General features: G+C 33.8%; 1 protein-coding gene across 5 annotated transcripts in view; it reads right to left on the bottom strand.

Annotated features, from left to right (window-relative positions):
- The window catches only part of CADPS2 (calcium dependent secretion activator 2), a 575679-nt gene that overhangs the window by 180311 nt on the left and 376633 nt on the right, over positions 1-18735 (bottom strand). For all 5 annotated transcript variants that reach the window (XM_053926174.1, XM_024555170.3, XM_024555169.4 and 2 more), the window contains exons 10-11: positions 8241-8349; positions 6690-6890 (exon numbers count right to left, since the gene is read on the bottom strand). In XM_053926174.1, the coding sequence (XP_053782149.1) occupies positions 6690-6890; positions 8241-8349 (310 nt within the window). The remainder of the gene's footprint in view (positions 1-6689; positions 6891-8240; positions 8350-18735) is intronic.

The raw sequence follows: 18735 nt of genomic DNA on the forward strand, positions 1-18735 counted from the left end.
TAACAAGAAGCAGAGTCCTAAATGTAAAATAAACGTGGTTTTTAAAACCTATATGGTGCAATCCTAAAATTGCAAAGGAAAGGAGACAAAAATTTATTGATGAAACCCAATTATAGAGTCGGGCTCATAATAAAACCAAATATTGATCTGTGGACATGATGCTAACATAATCAGTCACATTTAGATATTTAGCCCAGATCATATTGATCCATGTCAAGTTCAACTTTCAGCCATATTTGTGGATGGAAGAACTATATAATTCAAGCTGAAGGGTCTTCAGAATCACATTTAAAAAAAGATACACAAACTAATATGTATCTTACAATATCAAAAGGTAAATGTAGCAAGGAACAAATGGCCATTCATTGATGATGGAAGGTATGAGGTTATAATCCATGGAGCATATGTATTGCTTTACATTTAATACTAACCTGAATGGTTAAATACATTACATGTGCTAAATTAGTATTAATTAGATGAACACTAAACTAAATAGCTTCTCCTGAACTCTGATATAAGAGAATTCAACTCGTCTTGTATTTTATTCTTATGCTCTGTAGTCTTTTAAATAAAATTAAATATATGATAATGTAAAATAACATCAACTGAGTAGGAGGCAGAATATGGAAAAATGCAAGGTACATGTAAAATCAGAAGACTTCATTTTATTTTAAAGAATTTATCTTAGAAAAAAACAAAAACAAACAAAAATTTATCTTAGAATCTATATTTCTCCATTTATCTGAGTAAAAATATTTTAGTATCACTTTTATGAAATTAAATTACTAGTTTTATAAAATGTCTGCTGATTTTTATTCACTGTTTTTTTCACCAGAGAAGGTCATAACAAGAAGTTAAAAATAACACTCAGTAACGGCTTATCTGTTGAGAACAGGATATGTAATATATTTCAGAGAAAAAAAATCTACAATTCTGCTTTAACTATAAAGGTTTGTAGAAGTAAATTTCTATTTTAAACAAGAGGTATACAGTCTCCAAATAAAATATACAAGTTCCTGGAAAAATGACTCTATGTTTCATTTCTATAATTCATCATATTTTCAAAAATAAATTTATGAAGCATTTTCCTCATGAAACATATCTGTAAACCATAAATTTAATAATGTGACAAGCTTTACTGAGTCACACACATAAATGGAAAATTACTTTTCCAACAATTAAGATTAGTGATAAAAATAATATTCATGATAGTAATTTCAGTCACAAATACAGATTCTATAGTGACAGTGAGAAACCAAACATACTAAAAATTTTATTAAAACAAAGAAACAAACAAAAGCCCTACAATTTCTCCCAGTTATAATTCTAGGAAAGTACACTGTACTCTTATGGATTGTTGCACCTTCAAAACAGAGACTGTAAAGACCAAGCTTCTCAACTTCTTCCTTCCCACGTCTGATAAGCACAATTCAAAATATTTTATGCAAAGATACTTCATCATGCACAATATACCATTAGTTTTCATGAATTTATGAAGATATAAAAATAAACTGACGAGGCAACAGTTTTGATCTCCCTGTGTGAGAAATCGTTCACTTTAAAATTCTCTCATGAATTAAAATGATAGAAAACCAGTTATCATTAAAATATTATCTAGTTTCTTATTTTTGTAAAATAACAAGTTTTATTAAAATTTTTCCATTTATTTTTAGAGGGGTGAGAGAGAAAGAAATATCAATTTTTTGTTCCACTATAATTATGCATTCATGGTTGATTATTGTATGCGACCTGACTGGGGATTGAACCCACAACCCTGGCATACTGAGAAGATGCTCTAACCAACTGAGCTATCTGGCCAGGGCCTGAAAGAATATTTTTATATAGTTTTCTGTGGGCATAATATATCTACATTTAACACTTAGGAAACAGAGATATCTAAATCAAATGGAAAACTTGCTTTCAATCATTAACGTAAAATTCAAGGCTTGGAGATTTGCTTTAAAACTGGGCTATACTAGGATATCTTCAATTAACATTTACTTTAACACAAAACTATGGTGACTAGTTTTAAATGAAAAACTATTCATGGCACTAGTCAAATAATCACTGATAATGACAAATTTCAGTTCAGATTATCTTCTGAAATTATTTAAGAAAATTATCAAAAGAAACCAACAAGATATGAGCTTTAAGCAATGTAGTACAAAACTGTCATAAATTGAGATGATTAACCTATGGACTAAGTACAGATGTGCAACACAGTAATTGAGGATGCTGGTGGAGTGTTTCTATGGTAACAGTTGGATACATGCTCCCACGTCTTTAGGTGGTACTGTTACCAGGTGTGGTAAAAGTAGATGAAACAAAAACCAAACTGAGGAAGATTACTATTTGCTATAGATTGAAGGAATTATAGCAGATTTATTCAAATGGAACCTAAGAATTTAAATTTTTCATTAGGGTAGAAGCTTTTGGAAGTCAAGAGAAAAGAATAAATAGTCTGACAGTATCCATTAGATAGTTAACACTGACTTGAAAATAGCTGGCACAGAAAACAACATGTAGACTATCAGCAAGCCAGCAGGCCCTCCACTGTGGTCAAGAACCAAAATTCCTAAAAGGCATCTGAGTAAGAGTTCAAAATGTGAGAGAGAAAAAAAATTTAAATTTTTTTCTCTTTCCAAAGATGCTGCCTTTTTTTTTCCTCCTCCTGGTATTATGAGAGATTAAAGATGTTTTAAAAAGGGAAAGGGGAGGAAAAGATTTGGGGGAAGGGGCAAGGAGACCACTGAAGAAGAGGTGGCTACTCACTAGCACTGAGACTACTTGAGCGTCCAGACCTGAGACTAGAGTACCAAAAGGACTCAGAAGATGGTGCTGCCAATTAAAGGTCACCTCCTCTGCAAAACTGTCTGCTGAACGAGGCAGCCATGAATATTCTGAAGTACAGTAACTTAGTTCACAGATGTCCGATGTTTAGGGGCTTGCCTGGAGCTGCATTTACTGCTACCCATACCTGATTATACTTTCCTTTTAGCTCAAACTCTCATTGAGCTTGAAAATTTACAGGAAGTTACAAGTGGCACAGAGAAGCACACACCTCTTCTCTTTATAGCACCCACACAGTTGCTAATAGGAAGAGTTTAACATTAAGATTTTAAGTAGATCATCCTGGTTAGTATGTTCGTGGTTATGTATGCATTTTTATGCTGAAACCAAAGAGAAATGTTGGTAGATATATTAACTAGAAGTTTATTCACACCTCTGTTATTGACCTGAATAATTTTTTAGCATGTTTTTGTTAAATTGATTAAAAATGGATGTATGGATTTACACATCTTGCTTTCTGTGGCAAATAATGTAGTATTTTCACATGATGGCAATTTTAATCAACACAGACACAGGCCAAGTAAACTAATATTCAACACTTATTTAAAATAATATATTCAATGTAAAGTAAGACATACTTTACCTATGAAGTGTGAAATTTAACTTATTAAATCAATCAGGAAAATTAGCTTATGTAATTAAATCTGTATTTATACTCTAATTTAAGAATTAAAAATTGGCTTAAAATTGAAAAGGCGGTAACTTTTCTAGTTAATCTTTGACATTAATTTATCACTGGAAGTCCACTAGCACCGTGTCGGACTGTATCATGTAGCACACACACTGTGTTATGCTACATACATGAGTTCAGAGAAAAAAATGGAAAACAAGGCTCTGCATATTTCTTTGATCAGAGACAGCAAAGAAGGATAGTTTAACCAAAAAATGTCTTCCAGTCAGGTGAAAGGCAGTGTTCACCCTATTTCAGAATTTCTGTATATCTTGAGGGTCAAAGAAATAGAGAAGTGGAAGATATTCTCTTATCAGAGCAGTCTATAAATACGTGACATTATTTACATCCTACAAATTATAGTAGGCTTGTCTTCTAATAAGTTAGATTTTATAAATTTATTATTTTGTTCTAACTCTTCCAAAACATTCAGTATGCTTATCAACGAGCTTTCTTTTTTAAAGTCATAACATAGGTACTTGAAAGAAAACTCAGGAGAGGAAATGAATTAGCAACTAGTTACTCCGATTAAACTCATCCACTGCGAATATTTTAGGTATAATTCTACCTATATTTTAAATTTTTTCTTACTTAGTGAAAATATTTCACCTATATAATTTAGGATTTTTCCACTTAACCTTATGGCAAATTTTCTTTTGCATTCTTTTATATCACCTTCATAGTCATTACCTTTATGGTAGAGAATAGGTTGTTCCTACTTTTCTGTTGTGGCAATAGCAGACATTTTTGTTTCATAAATAGTAACATTAACCTAAATATTCTGGGTTTACCTAGAAAGCAGGAGACTAACATTGTAAACAAGGTCATGAAAGTCCTTCACATACTATATCATTACAAGATTTTTATACAATGGAGCAAAAGAAAAATCATGAAAATACTTACCTTTACCAGCTGTCAGTCAGCAAAAAAATGAAAAGCAAACCATATTTAAGTATGTTGGGAACATATTTATTTCTATAACTAGTCACATTAATTTTATTATTTTCTTGGTGTCTACTGACTCTAGAAGTTATTCTTCCAAGAGACAAACACTAAGGGTCCAATGGCATCTCTGATATAGGTCACACTCAGGATTCTCATTCCTATGAGGTAGAAACACATTTTCCTTCCTACCTTATTTTTTTTTTTCTTTTTAAAGGAAAATAAAAAGATTACAGGGTCTGCTGTAATAGAAAACTTTACTAAAAGCCTGGAATACACGAAAGCTGTTGTTAACACAACTGAAAGTCTGGCTTTTAAGAACAAGTTTAGCTTTTTCAGAAATTAATCAAGGGGAAAGAAAATTCAGTTTCTATTAGCCTTGACAACAATACACTGGTAGCTAATAGTAGAAGGTTTAGCTACAAAGAGATTACATGGCTATCTAAATCAATTGATCATTAGATCCTTAATTCATTAACTCCTTAGCCATGGCCTGAACGCTGCAGGCCAGTGGTTCCTGACCACTATTCTCGTCTCTATGTGCAAGATGTGTGATATCCACGAGCTCAACACACTCCTTGGATATTCCTTTTACTTAGGATGTCAACAAAAGTGAATAAGTGAGATATTAAAAAAAAATAATTTTCAAATCATTGTAACTCAGTAATACTCAAACGGGATAATTCTTCTCCATCTTTAACCCTGCCCTCTTGAACATTTGGAAATGTTTGGAAATATTTTTGTCTGACAGACCTAGGGGGTGTGCTACTAGCATCCAGTGGGTAGATGCCAGGGGTGATGCTAAATATCTTTAATACACAGGAGAGACCTTCCCCAAGCCCCTGAAACAAAGAATTATCTGGCCAAAAATGTTAATAGGGCCAAGGCTGAGAAATCTTCTAACTTACAAGAAATAATCATTATGCTTTTGGTCAGGATGGTATAACTGAAAACAGATTTACCCTCTACTTGAAAGAAATAAAAATTCAGAAAAAAATAGTTCTCAAAACACTGAACATGAGGCAAGATAGGAGAGTGAGTCCTAAGAGACACGAAACAAATTAGGTGAGCCTTGCAGTTACCCTAAAATAATCCCAGGAGAAACTTTCAAAGCTGTGGCCCAAGAACAAGAACTCGGGAAGAGCCTGTGTTCTCCGTGAGTTGAGAAGATAGAGCTGTCAGTTCTGGATGACAAGGTGGTTGAGCCTGCCAGGCAACGATACTATTCCTGCCCCCACCACCTTCAACATTCAGCTGAATACCTAACCACCTCATGAATGTGAGGCAACAACCTAAGGTCAGGAAAAGAATCATCCTAAGGGATTAGAGAGGACCATGCCCCAGACTCACACAGTGTTTGGAACTCTTCTTTGCTAGGGAAGAATCTTGAAAGTAAAAGGGTGCTGATTGAAAAGCCACAGGTTGAGCTTAAACTTATAGACAAATTGACTTATTTCAGAAGAAACCAGAGAAGTTTTGCAGGGAAGTATAATAAATTAGAACATTTGGTCTAATGATTATAAATGTTTGAAAATGTTTCCATTATTATTACATAATTTTTCATAAATCACTTATAAATTCAAATAAAAAATATATATTTCACATTAACATACAAAAATGACATGAATATTAACGTATTTTAAAAAAGTGTGTTGGCTTGGTAACAAATTCTTTTTCTTTACATTTTATTTTATTTTTTAAAATTTAATCTTTATTGTATTTTTTTCTGACTTACTCTTTTTTATCGATCTACAACAGAAAATAGCCCTATTATCCTTTTAGGTCATGAAGAACAAATCTAGAAAATGATATGACTCATTTTCATTTTCATGGAATTCTATCAGTGCCAACTTAATTTTGCAATACTTTCCTATTTCTAAAGGACACATTTAAAATTTCTATAGGACACATAAAATTAAAAAATTACAAAAGCTAACACAAATTTTCTTTTGACAATTTTTGGAAAATTTTCTTATCTGCTCTTGGGATACCCAGAGATACTCTGATGCTTGGCAAATTCATGACTGGAAATCACTGGCATCATTCACTCTAGATCAGTGTGAAAAATTAGATAACTGATTCTGTGACTATTATAATAAACTACTGTTATTCAATTAGGAATCAGTTAAAGATGCAAACTGTAATACTAAACAAATTTGCCTCAGATAATTTTATATCTTATTAAGGTTATTAATTGATAATCAAATTATTTTTTAATAAAACTTACAAAGCTGAGCATCTGCTTGAAGAGTTCCTCCTTTAGGATTCAGCTTCTGGGTTTGAATTGCAGGAATGGGTTTATATGATTGACCTGTGGCCCTATACATGGCTTGAACCCACAGTATTCTATCCTGTTCATCATCACTGGCAAATATAACAGTGTCTCCTTCTTTAACAGCATTAAAGAACATGTGACCACCCTGAAGGCCTGTGGAGAAAGACATCATTAAAAACCTGCACAATTGAAAGATTGTAATCTTATTCATTAAATAATCTCTAGGAAAGGAAGAAATTTGTTATTAGTAGCTCAGTGCTTTAAATGATTTTTAGTTGGGGTTCAACACCCACAAGCCAAGAACTGAAGGAAACACAATAAAGAAAGGTTTAAATTTCCATATCACTTTGGAAATTAAAACTAATTTAGGGAAATAAACAGTCCATAACACAGTAGCATTGTGCGAGACATACAAGACCACCCCACAGAAATGCATACTAGTCGGTACTTCACGCCAGAGAAGAAATTGCTTACCTGTCGGCATACTTCTCGCTCTATATGCAGGAGAACTATGTAATAGGCTTAGCCAAAAAAATACAGATAAGGCAAAAAATGATACTTATATTGTACGGCATTTTATCTTTTGCAGCATTCTTTCACAGAGAAAATATTTTGCACTTTTAAATGACTGATTAGTGAATGTGATCACAGATTTCTATTTTTAATCTCTACATGTTAATTTCTTAATCTCTATATTTATATATGTATTAATATTACTTTTATTAATTTCACTAATATCCACATATTGTTTCATTCACTCATTCCCTCACCAAATTTCGTTACCAAGTGTCTTGTACTAGACCTAGAACTGACATGGAGGGAGGGAGAGAAACAACAGAATGTGTTGTTGGGGAGAAAATTGGTAGAATATATAATAACTCATTTACCATCTCTTTCCCTGTTTTTGTCTCTTATACCATTTTGCTTTCCAGGAGAGAAGTTTATGTAAGCATTGATGGTATTTCTCATGTAATTTTTCTATTACAGTAATTTTCATATAGTGCTCCTGACTTAATAGTATTGCCTATTTTACACCCATTGAAAATCGCTGTCTTGTATCAATGGGTGTGCTGTATGTATTTTTAAAATATGCAATACCTATTAAGTCAGGGGCACTGACCTCTTTTCACTTAGATTGGCAAATAAAAAAATGACAACAGCCAACACAACAATAGCCATCCAGTGTGAATGAATCAAAATTATACCTATTCTTTGTCAGATCAGGAAAAAATATATTTTTTGGTGTGCTGCAGAATTTTAGTAATCAGTTCATGTGTGTCATGAGATGAAAATCGCTATACTAACATAACAGAGATGATGAGTTATGGCTAAAACTAAGTAGCTCTCAAAACAGTACAATCTGATCTTCATACAGTCTGTTCAGGTATACAAGTGAACCACGCACACCATTCATTGAGTGGAGACTGTAGAACAGAAAAGGGATACTTATGAGAACTTCATGAATACGTGAATGGCTGGGAAAATGATTCAATTTAGAATTACCTGGGTGGGGATCTGTATAGTCCACAGTGTATCCTTCAAGCTGCATTAATTCTTGTGGTTCAGACTTTTTTTCTCTGTAACTGCACATAGCAAAGGTATACTGGCTAACCTGCATGAGAAAAATATTTGCATATTGGTTGCATTACATGTATCTTTTAGATTTTTCTTCGTCAGAAGACTCTGAACAAATAAAAAACATTGTTTTCAATTAAAGTACTAAATGTTAGCACTTTTCAAAACTCAGATCCAAGATTAAGGCACCTTTCATTTGTCAGGTTGCACCATGACCTTCCATCCATAATCCAGCATTTCTCAAATCAGTGATCCCCCAGTCAAGATTCTGAGATGTTAATAGAAGACCCATAAAAAAGTATTCATGTTAGAAACAAGTTTAGGGATCACTGGGTTAAATAAAGATAAGTGGGCTTCTTTCTCTGCAGGTTAATATGCTAATAATACACCCTGTGAACCTCTTGGAGAGATATACTAGGAGCATTTTCAAACTTCTAAGATAATGGAACTTCACTTTCCATGTACTTATTTGAAGACTTTTAAGTAAAAAACATCTCAACAAAAGTTGAGAATTTACTGGCACACACCCCAAATCCACAGGAAGGTCTAGAGTGAAATACGTTTTAGGTAGCCAGTGACTTAACCTGGCTGAGATCTGCTCCGTCTCCATTCTACTGCTCTGGTGGAACTGGCTCCCTGTTCTTGGGCTGAAGTCTCGCTGAGCTGGATCACAGCTGCAGACAGCTCAGCAGTCACCACCCTGACTCCTCCAGCTTGGGTCATCAGGCCATTTTTGGACCAAACGCCGCAGCCAAAAGGCTACAAAAGTACCAGCATTAGCCCAGTTTGGGTCAAGAGCTCACATCTCTAGCAAACAAGATTGAATGCTACAATAGGCAGGCCCTTAGACGTTCCCCAAAATAGAGAGCAGGAGGTGCTGTTCCCAGCTGGAGAAAAGAATGTTTGGTGGATTAATAAATAGCTGAATTGCAAAATATCCTAAAACACAGGATTCTATGGAAAAGTTTCCTTTTTGTGAATGTACCTCTTTCCACTTTTAATCTTGAAATGACACTAAGGAAACATGAGAACATCTCTTAACAGACAAATGTTACTTAAAGAGGACTTAAAAGAGCTAATTATGAAAGAAAAAAATGATTACATGGACTACATTACAATGAAGAAATTCTCCTTATTTAAAGAATACCATGAAAAAAGTAAAAAGGCAATGCCACAGATTGGGAGCAGAAACGAGGCTCCCAGAGGAGAGGATATTGTGCAGCAAAAACTCCTGCCTGAGTTTCCACCCTACTGGCTGGCATCTCTGGAGACCCCAGACTGATACCAAAAGCCTTACTATTTATGTTTCCCTTGGAACCAGCAAATCTTCCAAAAACTTATTCCAAGGAGAAAAGATGGACAAGTATGCGAAGGTGAGTATGCACTGTGTCCACTGCAGCCCTGCATATAACGAAAGCCAACAGTGGCTTAGTCAAGTACTTTATGGCATTACCACTCAGTATAATGAATGCTACAGGGCCATTAAAAGAGATATGATAGATTTTTTTCCCTGGACATGGAACTATTTCTAAGATATGTTATAACATAAAGAGAAGGTTAAAAACAAGAATATATTGAGTGATCTTACGGTAAAAACTATACATACACATAAGTAAGATATATATTGAAATACTAATAACTATTATTGGGTGGTAAAATTATATGTTGTTTTAAATTATTTTTCAGTGTTTTGAGGTTTCAAAGAATTTAAAGTCATTTTTAATTTATAAAGAGTACAGCTCTTTCCATTTTGGGGGAAAAAGGCTTGTTTGGAAAGAGTGAGGCCAGTAACTTGAGACACCTGTGGTTCTCGATACTCTGAAGTTTTCCTTTTCTCTCCTTATCCCGCAGGCTGTCAATGAATTTACTGTTTCACCTGCCTATGCCTAAGGCTTACAGATGAAACCCAGTGGCTTCCATATGGGTTTGTTATTACCAAAGGCTTCAGTTTCCTTGTGTAAAAAGGTATGACTGTGGGTTTTTTCCTGGGGGGAGGGTGGTGAGCAGTAAACAATAACATCACATTATATTATTTACTCTAAAAAAGAAGCTCATTCTCTTACTTAAGGATCGTAACTTATTCCAACGTCCCACTCTCCTTCCATAAAGTAATTTTACAGTGTTATCTTTAAAACATTATCAAATATTTCAAACATAAATAGAAGTAAAACAATGTTATAACATGTATATATCCATCAGCCAGCTATTTTGAATCATAACTTTTTGTATATTTATATGCTTTAAGTTTTTTTAATAACAGATACAGTTAATGCCTATATATATCTAATCAAACCCATTTCCTCTCTCTTCCCACAGAGGTAATCACCATGCTGAATATTTTGTGTTTATTATTTCCATGCATGTTTTAAAACTTTTATTACATATAAGTTCTTTTATTAAATCCCTGAACCCAATTCCAGTGTGCTGTATGTGTGTGAAGTTTCCACACCAACACCACGCAGTGTCCTGGACACCAGATGGGTGTCCTACAATTTAATTCTGATACTATCTATCTACAATTCCACAGGTTAAGGGTTCAATCCTCCTATAAGACTGTCCCCAACCCCTTGAGACACCAGTCTCAAGGCCCAAGTTGTTGCCTGTACTTCTAACTGACCAACTACAGATTGGAGATTCCCACAACACCCTCCTTGTACACAAATCCAAGTTATTTTCTGTACTTCTGAGTGGCTGGCTATATACATCAGAAGTTTCGATGACCTTCTGCCTTGGGTCAGATTAATTGGCTAGAGTGGCTCACAGAACTCATCAAAACATTTTACTTACTAGATTACCAGTTTATTATAAAAGTATATAACTCCCGAACAATCAAATGGAAGAGATGCATAGTACAAGGTATTGGAAAAGGGCAGGAAGCTCCCTCACCCTCTCCAGGTCTGCCACTCTCCCCAAATCTCCACATGTTCTCCAACCTGAAAGCTCTTCAAACCTCCTCCTTTTCATTTTTTTAGGGAGGTTTCACTATACACAGGCATGGCTGGTTAAATCATTGGCCACTGGAGATTCACAATCTCCAGCCCCTCTCCCCTCCTCCAAGGTCAGGGAGTGGGCCTGAAAGTTCCATCCCTCTAATCACGTGGTTGGTTCTCCTGACAACCAGTCTCCATCCTTAGGTGGGGTCTAGAAGTCATTTATTGACATAACAAAAGACATATTTTCACTCTCATTACTTAGGATATTCCAAGGGTTTTAGAAGCTCTGTGCTAGAATGATGATGAAGACCAAATACAGGCAGATCTCCTTTTATTGTGCTTCACAGAAATGGCAGTTGTTACAAATTGAAGGCAAGACCCTCTGCCAACTTGCAATACTCATTTTATTATGGTGGTCAGGAACTGAACCTACAGTACCTCCCAGGTATGCCTATATATATTTCTTATTATAAACCACAGTATCACATAAGAAAATTGATTTAAAAAATCCAAGTATTTTTCACACATTTAAAAACTTTATGTAAATTAAGTATATACATTCTTCTGTAACCGTATCTCCCAAATCAACATGTTTAACCATTTTGATACATATTCCATTACTTGAATTGTCACTCTTTATCCAATGTCCTAGTCATAGCCTTCAGTTTCTTCCACTTGCCCTGATAAATAACTCCACAACGGGCATTCTGGCACAAATCTTACCCACAGTAGAGAGAGCTGTGAAAAGACGACACGGAGGAGTGGAATCATTAGGTTGAAGGGCACGCCTTCACTGTTGTTAGATACTGCCAAACTACTTCCCGATTTATACACCCACCAGCGGTATATAAGAGCTCCCTTCTCATGTTACACACCTGTGTTATTTTGATATTTTTATTTATTTAAAATATTTATTTATTTACCAATTTTGTTGAATAGGAAATGGTATCTGTGGTTAGAATTACAAGTTCCATCACCAATAGGGCTATTTCCTGTATTTTTATTAGTCACTCGGGGTTTCTTTTTCTGTGGTTTTCCTGATCAGTTTGCTTATTTTATAATGTATAATGTATAACTTGTCATTCATAACCTCATTTTAAATCAGTTTTGGCAAAGGTTTACTTTTTTGAATTCTTGTGAAGAATATCTTTGTATTTTATTAACCTTTCTATTGGTTCTTCGTAATTTCTGCTATCTTTATTTAAGTTCTCCCCTTTTTTGGAGGGGGGTAACTTCTTTTATGAATTTTAATTAATCTACACAGTTTATTCATTTTCAGTTGTTATTCATTGTAGATATGTGCACTTAAATTCATTCTAAGTTCACATTAGCTTCAACTCACAATTTATGTATAGCATTTTCATTAGTTCACGTCTAAATATTTCTTATCTTGTTCATTTCTTTTCTACCCATGGGCTTTCCAAATGTGCTTTTAAATTTGGATTTGCGGTTATATTTTTCTTACTGAGTTTTAAAGTAATTACATTGTAATTAGAATGATTCCGTAGTTTGGGTATTTCTGTGACCTGCTCTGCTGCCTAGTGCATGACCAGTTTTTATTAATATTCTTTTGTTTGCTTAAAAAGAAGGCATCTTTTGCAATTATTGTTCAGTGATTATTTATGTCCATTAAATCAAATTTACTAATTGTGTTGTCAAATATTCTGCATCTTTCTGATACTTCTTCTGATGTATGGATTACTGAGAGGTATGTTCCAACAAGGCTGTCCACCTCTGAGTTCCCCATACGGTTCTCTCAAATGTTACTTTCTATTTTTTTGAAGACATATAATCTCACACATATGTGCTTAGGGTTTTATATTTTTCTAGAACTGTTCTATCTTGCTGGTGAATTGTTCCATTTATGTTCTGTACTGGCTTTAAAAAATTCCTTACTATTGTTTTTTGCCTTAAATTGTATTTTGTTGGCTATTCACAAAGCTATTCGAACTTTCTTTTGATTAGTATACACCTGGAAATGTTTTTTTATCCTTTCATTCTCAATTATTCTATGTTCTATTTAAATCCCTATAAATAATACATAATTGGATTTTTTAAAGCTCTGAAAATCTAGTCTTTTAACAGGCAAGTTAAGATCATATGTTATATTTGGTGATATCTTTGAATTTATTTCAATTACCTTATTTCGCCCTGTTTATTAAGCCTCTTTCTCTTCTTCCCTCTCCATTAAATTTTAACAAAATCTCTACTTTCCTCTGATGGTGTAGAAACGATACATTTTGTTTTTATTCTTTTAGTCATTGCTGTCTCAAATCCTATTTTATTTTTGTTTTTATCATCTCCTCTTGAATACAGGATCCTTTGACTGCTTTTTTTGACTGCTTTCATCTTACAAATCAGTGCTCATTATGTTAATTCTACCTTATTTTAGTAATATTTTGTATATTAATGTTTAGTAAAATAGAAAATATTTATTACTAAAATATTATGTTACAGAGTCAACATTTGTGTATAGTTGCCATTTTGTTTATTTTTTTTGGAGACCACTGTTTCTTGAATCATACTTCATTCTGTGTTCAATTTCCTTCTTCCTTTAGGGAGAGCGTTTGAGTCAGTTTTCACTTTAAAATGTCTTTAATTATCCCTTACCTATAAATGATAGTGTATGTGCTTATAGTATTTTAGGCTAGTCCTTCAGCACTTTGTAATAATATTCCACTGTCAGAAGGCTTATATATCCACATTGAAGAGTTTGATTGAGGAAAAATCCAACTGTGGTTCCCTGTAGTTAATTTGCCTTTTCTTTCTGTTTTCTTGTAAATGTAGTCTTTATCATTATCCCGTAGTTTCATTATGAAATTTCTAAGAGTTTTATGTTCATCCTGGTTAATATTTGTTGTATTTCCTGTATTGTTAATTCATTACTTTTATCAACTTTAGAAGTTTGTTCATTTATCTTTTCAAACGTTGACTCTGTCCTATTTTTCCTTTATTCTGTCTTTCTTCAAATTCTATCAGAAGTATATTGGAACTTGAGATTGTTTCCTCCGTATCTTTTAACTTCTTTATGTACAACACGTTTCTTCATTTTTCCATGCTGAGTTTGAGTAATTTCCTCAGACTATACCTAATACTCCATCATTAACTACTTTGTTCTTAATTTCAATGTCTCCGGCTATATTTTGCTTGCTTGTTTGTTTTGTTGATAGGCTCCACTTATAGGTGAGATCATATGGTATTTTTCTTACACCGCCTGGCTTTTTTCACTTCTATTTCTTAATCTAGTACAACCATACTCCTCCTTCCAAGACCCTTTTACCTTTCCACCTGCATTTCTTTTTGTTATCTCCTTGTTTTTGACTCACTGGTTCCCAGTGTCTGGCATATAGTCCCTGCCTTTTAATTTCTCCATGAAATTCAACTTATTTAAGTATGATAAATATTCAGTGACACGTGAGAATCTATTGTTTTTGAAAGTACAAATCACATACACTAAGTCCTCACTTAATGCCATTGACAGGTTCTTGGAAACAGTGACTGTAAGTGAAATGACAGATAATGAAACCAATTTTACCACAGGCTAACTGATGTAAATGGCATATTTCTGGTCACAAAAACATCACCACACTTCTAAATTAAGACTCCAAACACTTCTAATGTTACACACTGGAATAAACACTGTGAGCAGTGTGTATATTTTTAAGAAATAATAAAAACAAGTAGGATGATTATTTTTCCAACCTGCTGATTCCAGTTCAGGGTCACAGGTGACCAAAGCCTCTCCCAGCAGCTCAGGGCACAAGGGATGAACCCACCCTGGGACAGGACATCCTTCCATCACACCCACTCCTATACTCCTCCAACCTGGGACCATGTAGACATGCTGGTTTACCTCATTTGCACACCTTTGGGGTGTGGGAGGAAACCTGAGTGCCCGGAGAAAATCCACACAGATGTGAGGAGAATGTGCAAACTCCACACAGACAGTGGCACCATCAGGAATGGATTATTTTTTTTATCAACATTTTAATGAAATGATATTGAATGAAAGGAAGTTATTCAAGGACCTTCTGTACTTACCTTGTTAAAAAAGAAAAAAAACACTGGTAGTCTAGTAACCAGAATTACCCTTGTACTCTTAAATGAATCCTCCTCCACTTGCCATATAAGTAAAATTTGACTTTTTAAAATGTCAAACACTCCAATGAAAATGTTCGGGAAACAATAAACATGAGGCCAAATGCATTCCTTCATCCAGCTAGCCTGTCTAGAGCACCCACAATGTGGTGCGCACAGGCGTAATAGCCATGAGGGACCAGGTCTTACTCTTTCAGAATGTACTGAGAGCTCTGATGTGATCGGTCATAAGAAAGCTATCATTAGGGAAGGGTTATTCATATTAAGAAATGTCTTACCTTCTCAAAAACATATGATTCATACAAATAGTGAGAGCTTTCTATATCTTATATATTTTTGTTTAGAGAGAAAGGTAAATAAAGCCAAAATACTGGAAAGTACTGCAAACTGAAAACTGATTAGAAAAATAATAAGCTATTTTGAAATTGTAATAAAACATAATAAAATGTATAATTTCATTCCAATCCTTATTTACATATATGCAAGATGCATATCATATAATGGTATATATGGCATTGTATTTCTCAAAATTACAGGTTTACTTTCTGATAGTATTGCCTTAACATTCTACAAAGGTATTTATTTAATCAGTATAACTCAACCAATTGAATAAAATAGTGTTACATTTGATAGAATTATGGATTTAAATTATGTGGGAAGAACTTTAAGAGAATATATTTGTAAACAACAGACTATAATGTCTAGAGGACTCAAATCTCAGTAAATCACAAATAGTTTAACCTAGGGCTACGCTTCACTGAAAAAGAAAACGTGAGACTGTTCTCGGAAACATGTAAGTATTGAGGGATGGGGGTTCAGAGTCCTTGAGATCATGACTTCAACTCTGGGTTTCACAGATAAGGAAACTGACTCCCCAAGGTCACAGAGAAGGAAATGGTCATCTTGAGCCTAGAACACAAGCCTCCTCAATCCAGTTAGGTATTCCTTCCAGTATAACACATTGTTTAATAATTCATGTTCTGAAACTTAAAAATAATTTTATTCCAAAATAAGACAATTATTTTTTAACTTCTGGCCAAGTTATTATTTAAGATGGATAAGTATACAGATATCTGTAAGAATCTATAATCAAAGACTTCTAAGACTACTAAGGGTATGGAAGGGAAAGAAAAGTGAATTGAATGGCAAATAATTTAAGGTATTATCCTTTTATTAATTATTTTCTCACATTCTCAATAAATCACTGTTTAGTAATTATTATGTCTTAATCAATATAACATTATAATCCTTTGATGTGTTTAATACTTCTCTTAAATTTTACTGGGTATGAATTTAATATTGTCATCCTTTTTCTCTTTATAATTTTCCTTTTGTTTTTGGTATATCTTATAATCACCGTACACATGGATTTTGGTTTTTATTTCATTCTGGGAATCGGACTGCTAATAGTTCTAATAGGTCCATTTAGTTCATTTATAGTAAAAATGGATATATTTTGTCTTTGTTTTTGCTGTCTTCTGTTATATGAAGACAGCAAAACTTTTTTTTTTCTTTTTTTAAAAAATGTTTTATTATTTATTTTTTGAGAGAGGAAGACATAGAGGAAGAGAGGGAGAGAAACATCAATGTGTGGTTGTCTCTCGCGTGCCTCCCACTGGGGACCTGGCCTGCAACCCAAGCATGTACCCTGACTGGGAATTGAACGAGCAACAGCAACCTTTTGGTTCGCAGGCCCACGCTCAATCCACTGAGCTACACCAGTCCAAGCAGCAAAACTTTTCTCTGCACTCTAATCTATTCTACACTAGTTTATTCTGCACTTTAGAAGTTTTCAAGTACACAGTTGACCCCATTTTTTCCATTAATTGAAAAACAAAATTATTGATTATCTCATATAACTTGAGAAATATAGCCTGTTTATCACTCCATTCATTTTATTTGACAAAATCTAGAGTTTTAGGTTTCACATTCTGTTAAAATTAATTACTTTATATCTTTAACTTTTTTAGGAATCATTTTTCATGTTTATGTTTGACCCAAAGTATTTTATAACAATAATTTAGATTTAGCTACGTTTTTTCTATCCTTTACCATTACTCTCTTTAATTCTTTTAGATTCTAAGTTTCATATTTCAAGTTACTATACTTATTCATGTTTCAAATATCAGCAGTTCCCCTTTAAATATTTTCAGGAAGGCAAATTGTATAATTTCTGAATCTCCACCCATATGAGAATATCTTTCCAGTGTTTTTATTCATAATTAATTTCTTGGATCTGCACTAAATTCTCAAGTCACACAATTTGTCATCAATTCTCCATACCTGTAACTCCATTTACTTCTGTAGTTAAGGAGATGTCTGAGGGAATATCCATATTTTAATTAAAGATATTTTGAAAAAAGTATTTGGATGAAGATTTCTTCTCACCAAATTTTCTAAAAGGTGGAAGTCTCCATATTAATACTAATTTCTTTTAAATATCAGAAAACGTTACTTTTATTGCTACATTTGCTCTATCTGCTTTCTCCTCTTCCCATTCAGATAAGCAGATTTTTTTGTATGTTGGATATTTTCTTTCTTTCCTTAATATTTGCCTCTGTGAGTAGAGTTTCCATTTCAGTTGTTTAGAGCTTCTTTCTTGTCCTCTACGTTACTGATTCCAATTTATGCAGCGCTCATTCTGTACATTACTGCCTAAAATGTGGGCATCAATTTGCTACCAAGATTTTTTTTTGCGGGGGGTGGTTGTTTATTGTCTTATTTCTGTCAGATCTCTTTTATTAATCTCAGCCAACTCTTATCTCATTATTACAAACTTTCCAATAGAATCCATATTTTTAATAAAAACTTAAGGCCAATATATTTGATTTTAATATTATAGAATCTCTTCATAGTTCTCCATTAGTTCCCCCAATAGTCTTTTTTATCTATCCTTGAAAAAAACAGAAGTCGTTCAAGGTCTGATATTTGCGAAACAGAAGGAAATCCTCACCAGCTCCCCTCCGCTCCCACCGGAGTACTGATGGAATCGTTTCTGCTGCAGTTGTGTGGTTCTCTACATTCAGGGGCAAAATAAGTCTTTTGAAACTTTTTTTGCTTTCAACAAAATTATGAAAAACTAAGCTAGTTATAAAATGACAGAATGTTGAAAACAATCTTTATGTTGCATCATTATGTGTTGGGGCATCTAGCTCAGGAGTTAACAACACATTTGAGAGACTGAGTGGCCGTACTGTGAAAAAACTTGTTTCTGTCAAGTTATCTAGGTGAGCCTGGTCTCCGTGCGCACGTCTCTAAAATAATGATAGGATTTTTTAAAGAGAAATTAATGTGAAACCCTTTCCCATTCTAGAATAATATTCATTTACAGATAAATTGGGAAGAGACACCATATCAACTCATTAAGATAGGCATTTCCAATAAATTTTATG

Source organism: Desmodus rotundus, chromosome 6 (genome assembly GCF_022682495.2).
Source record: "Desmodus rotundus isolate HL8 chromosome 6, HLdesRot8A.1, whole genome shotgun sequence".
NCBI classification, from domain to species: Eukaryota; Metazoa; Chordata; class Mammalia; order Chiroptera; family Phyllostomidae; genus Desmodus; species Desmodus rotundus.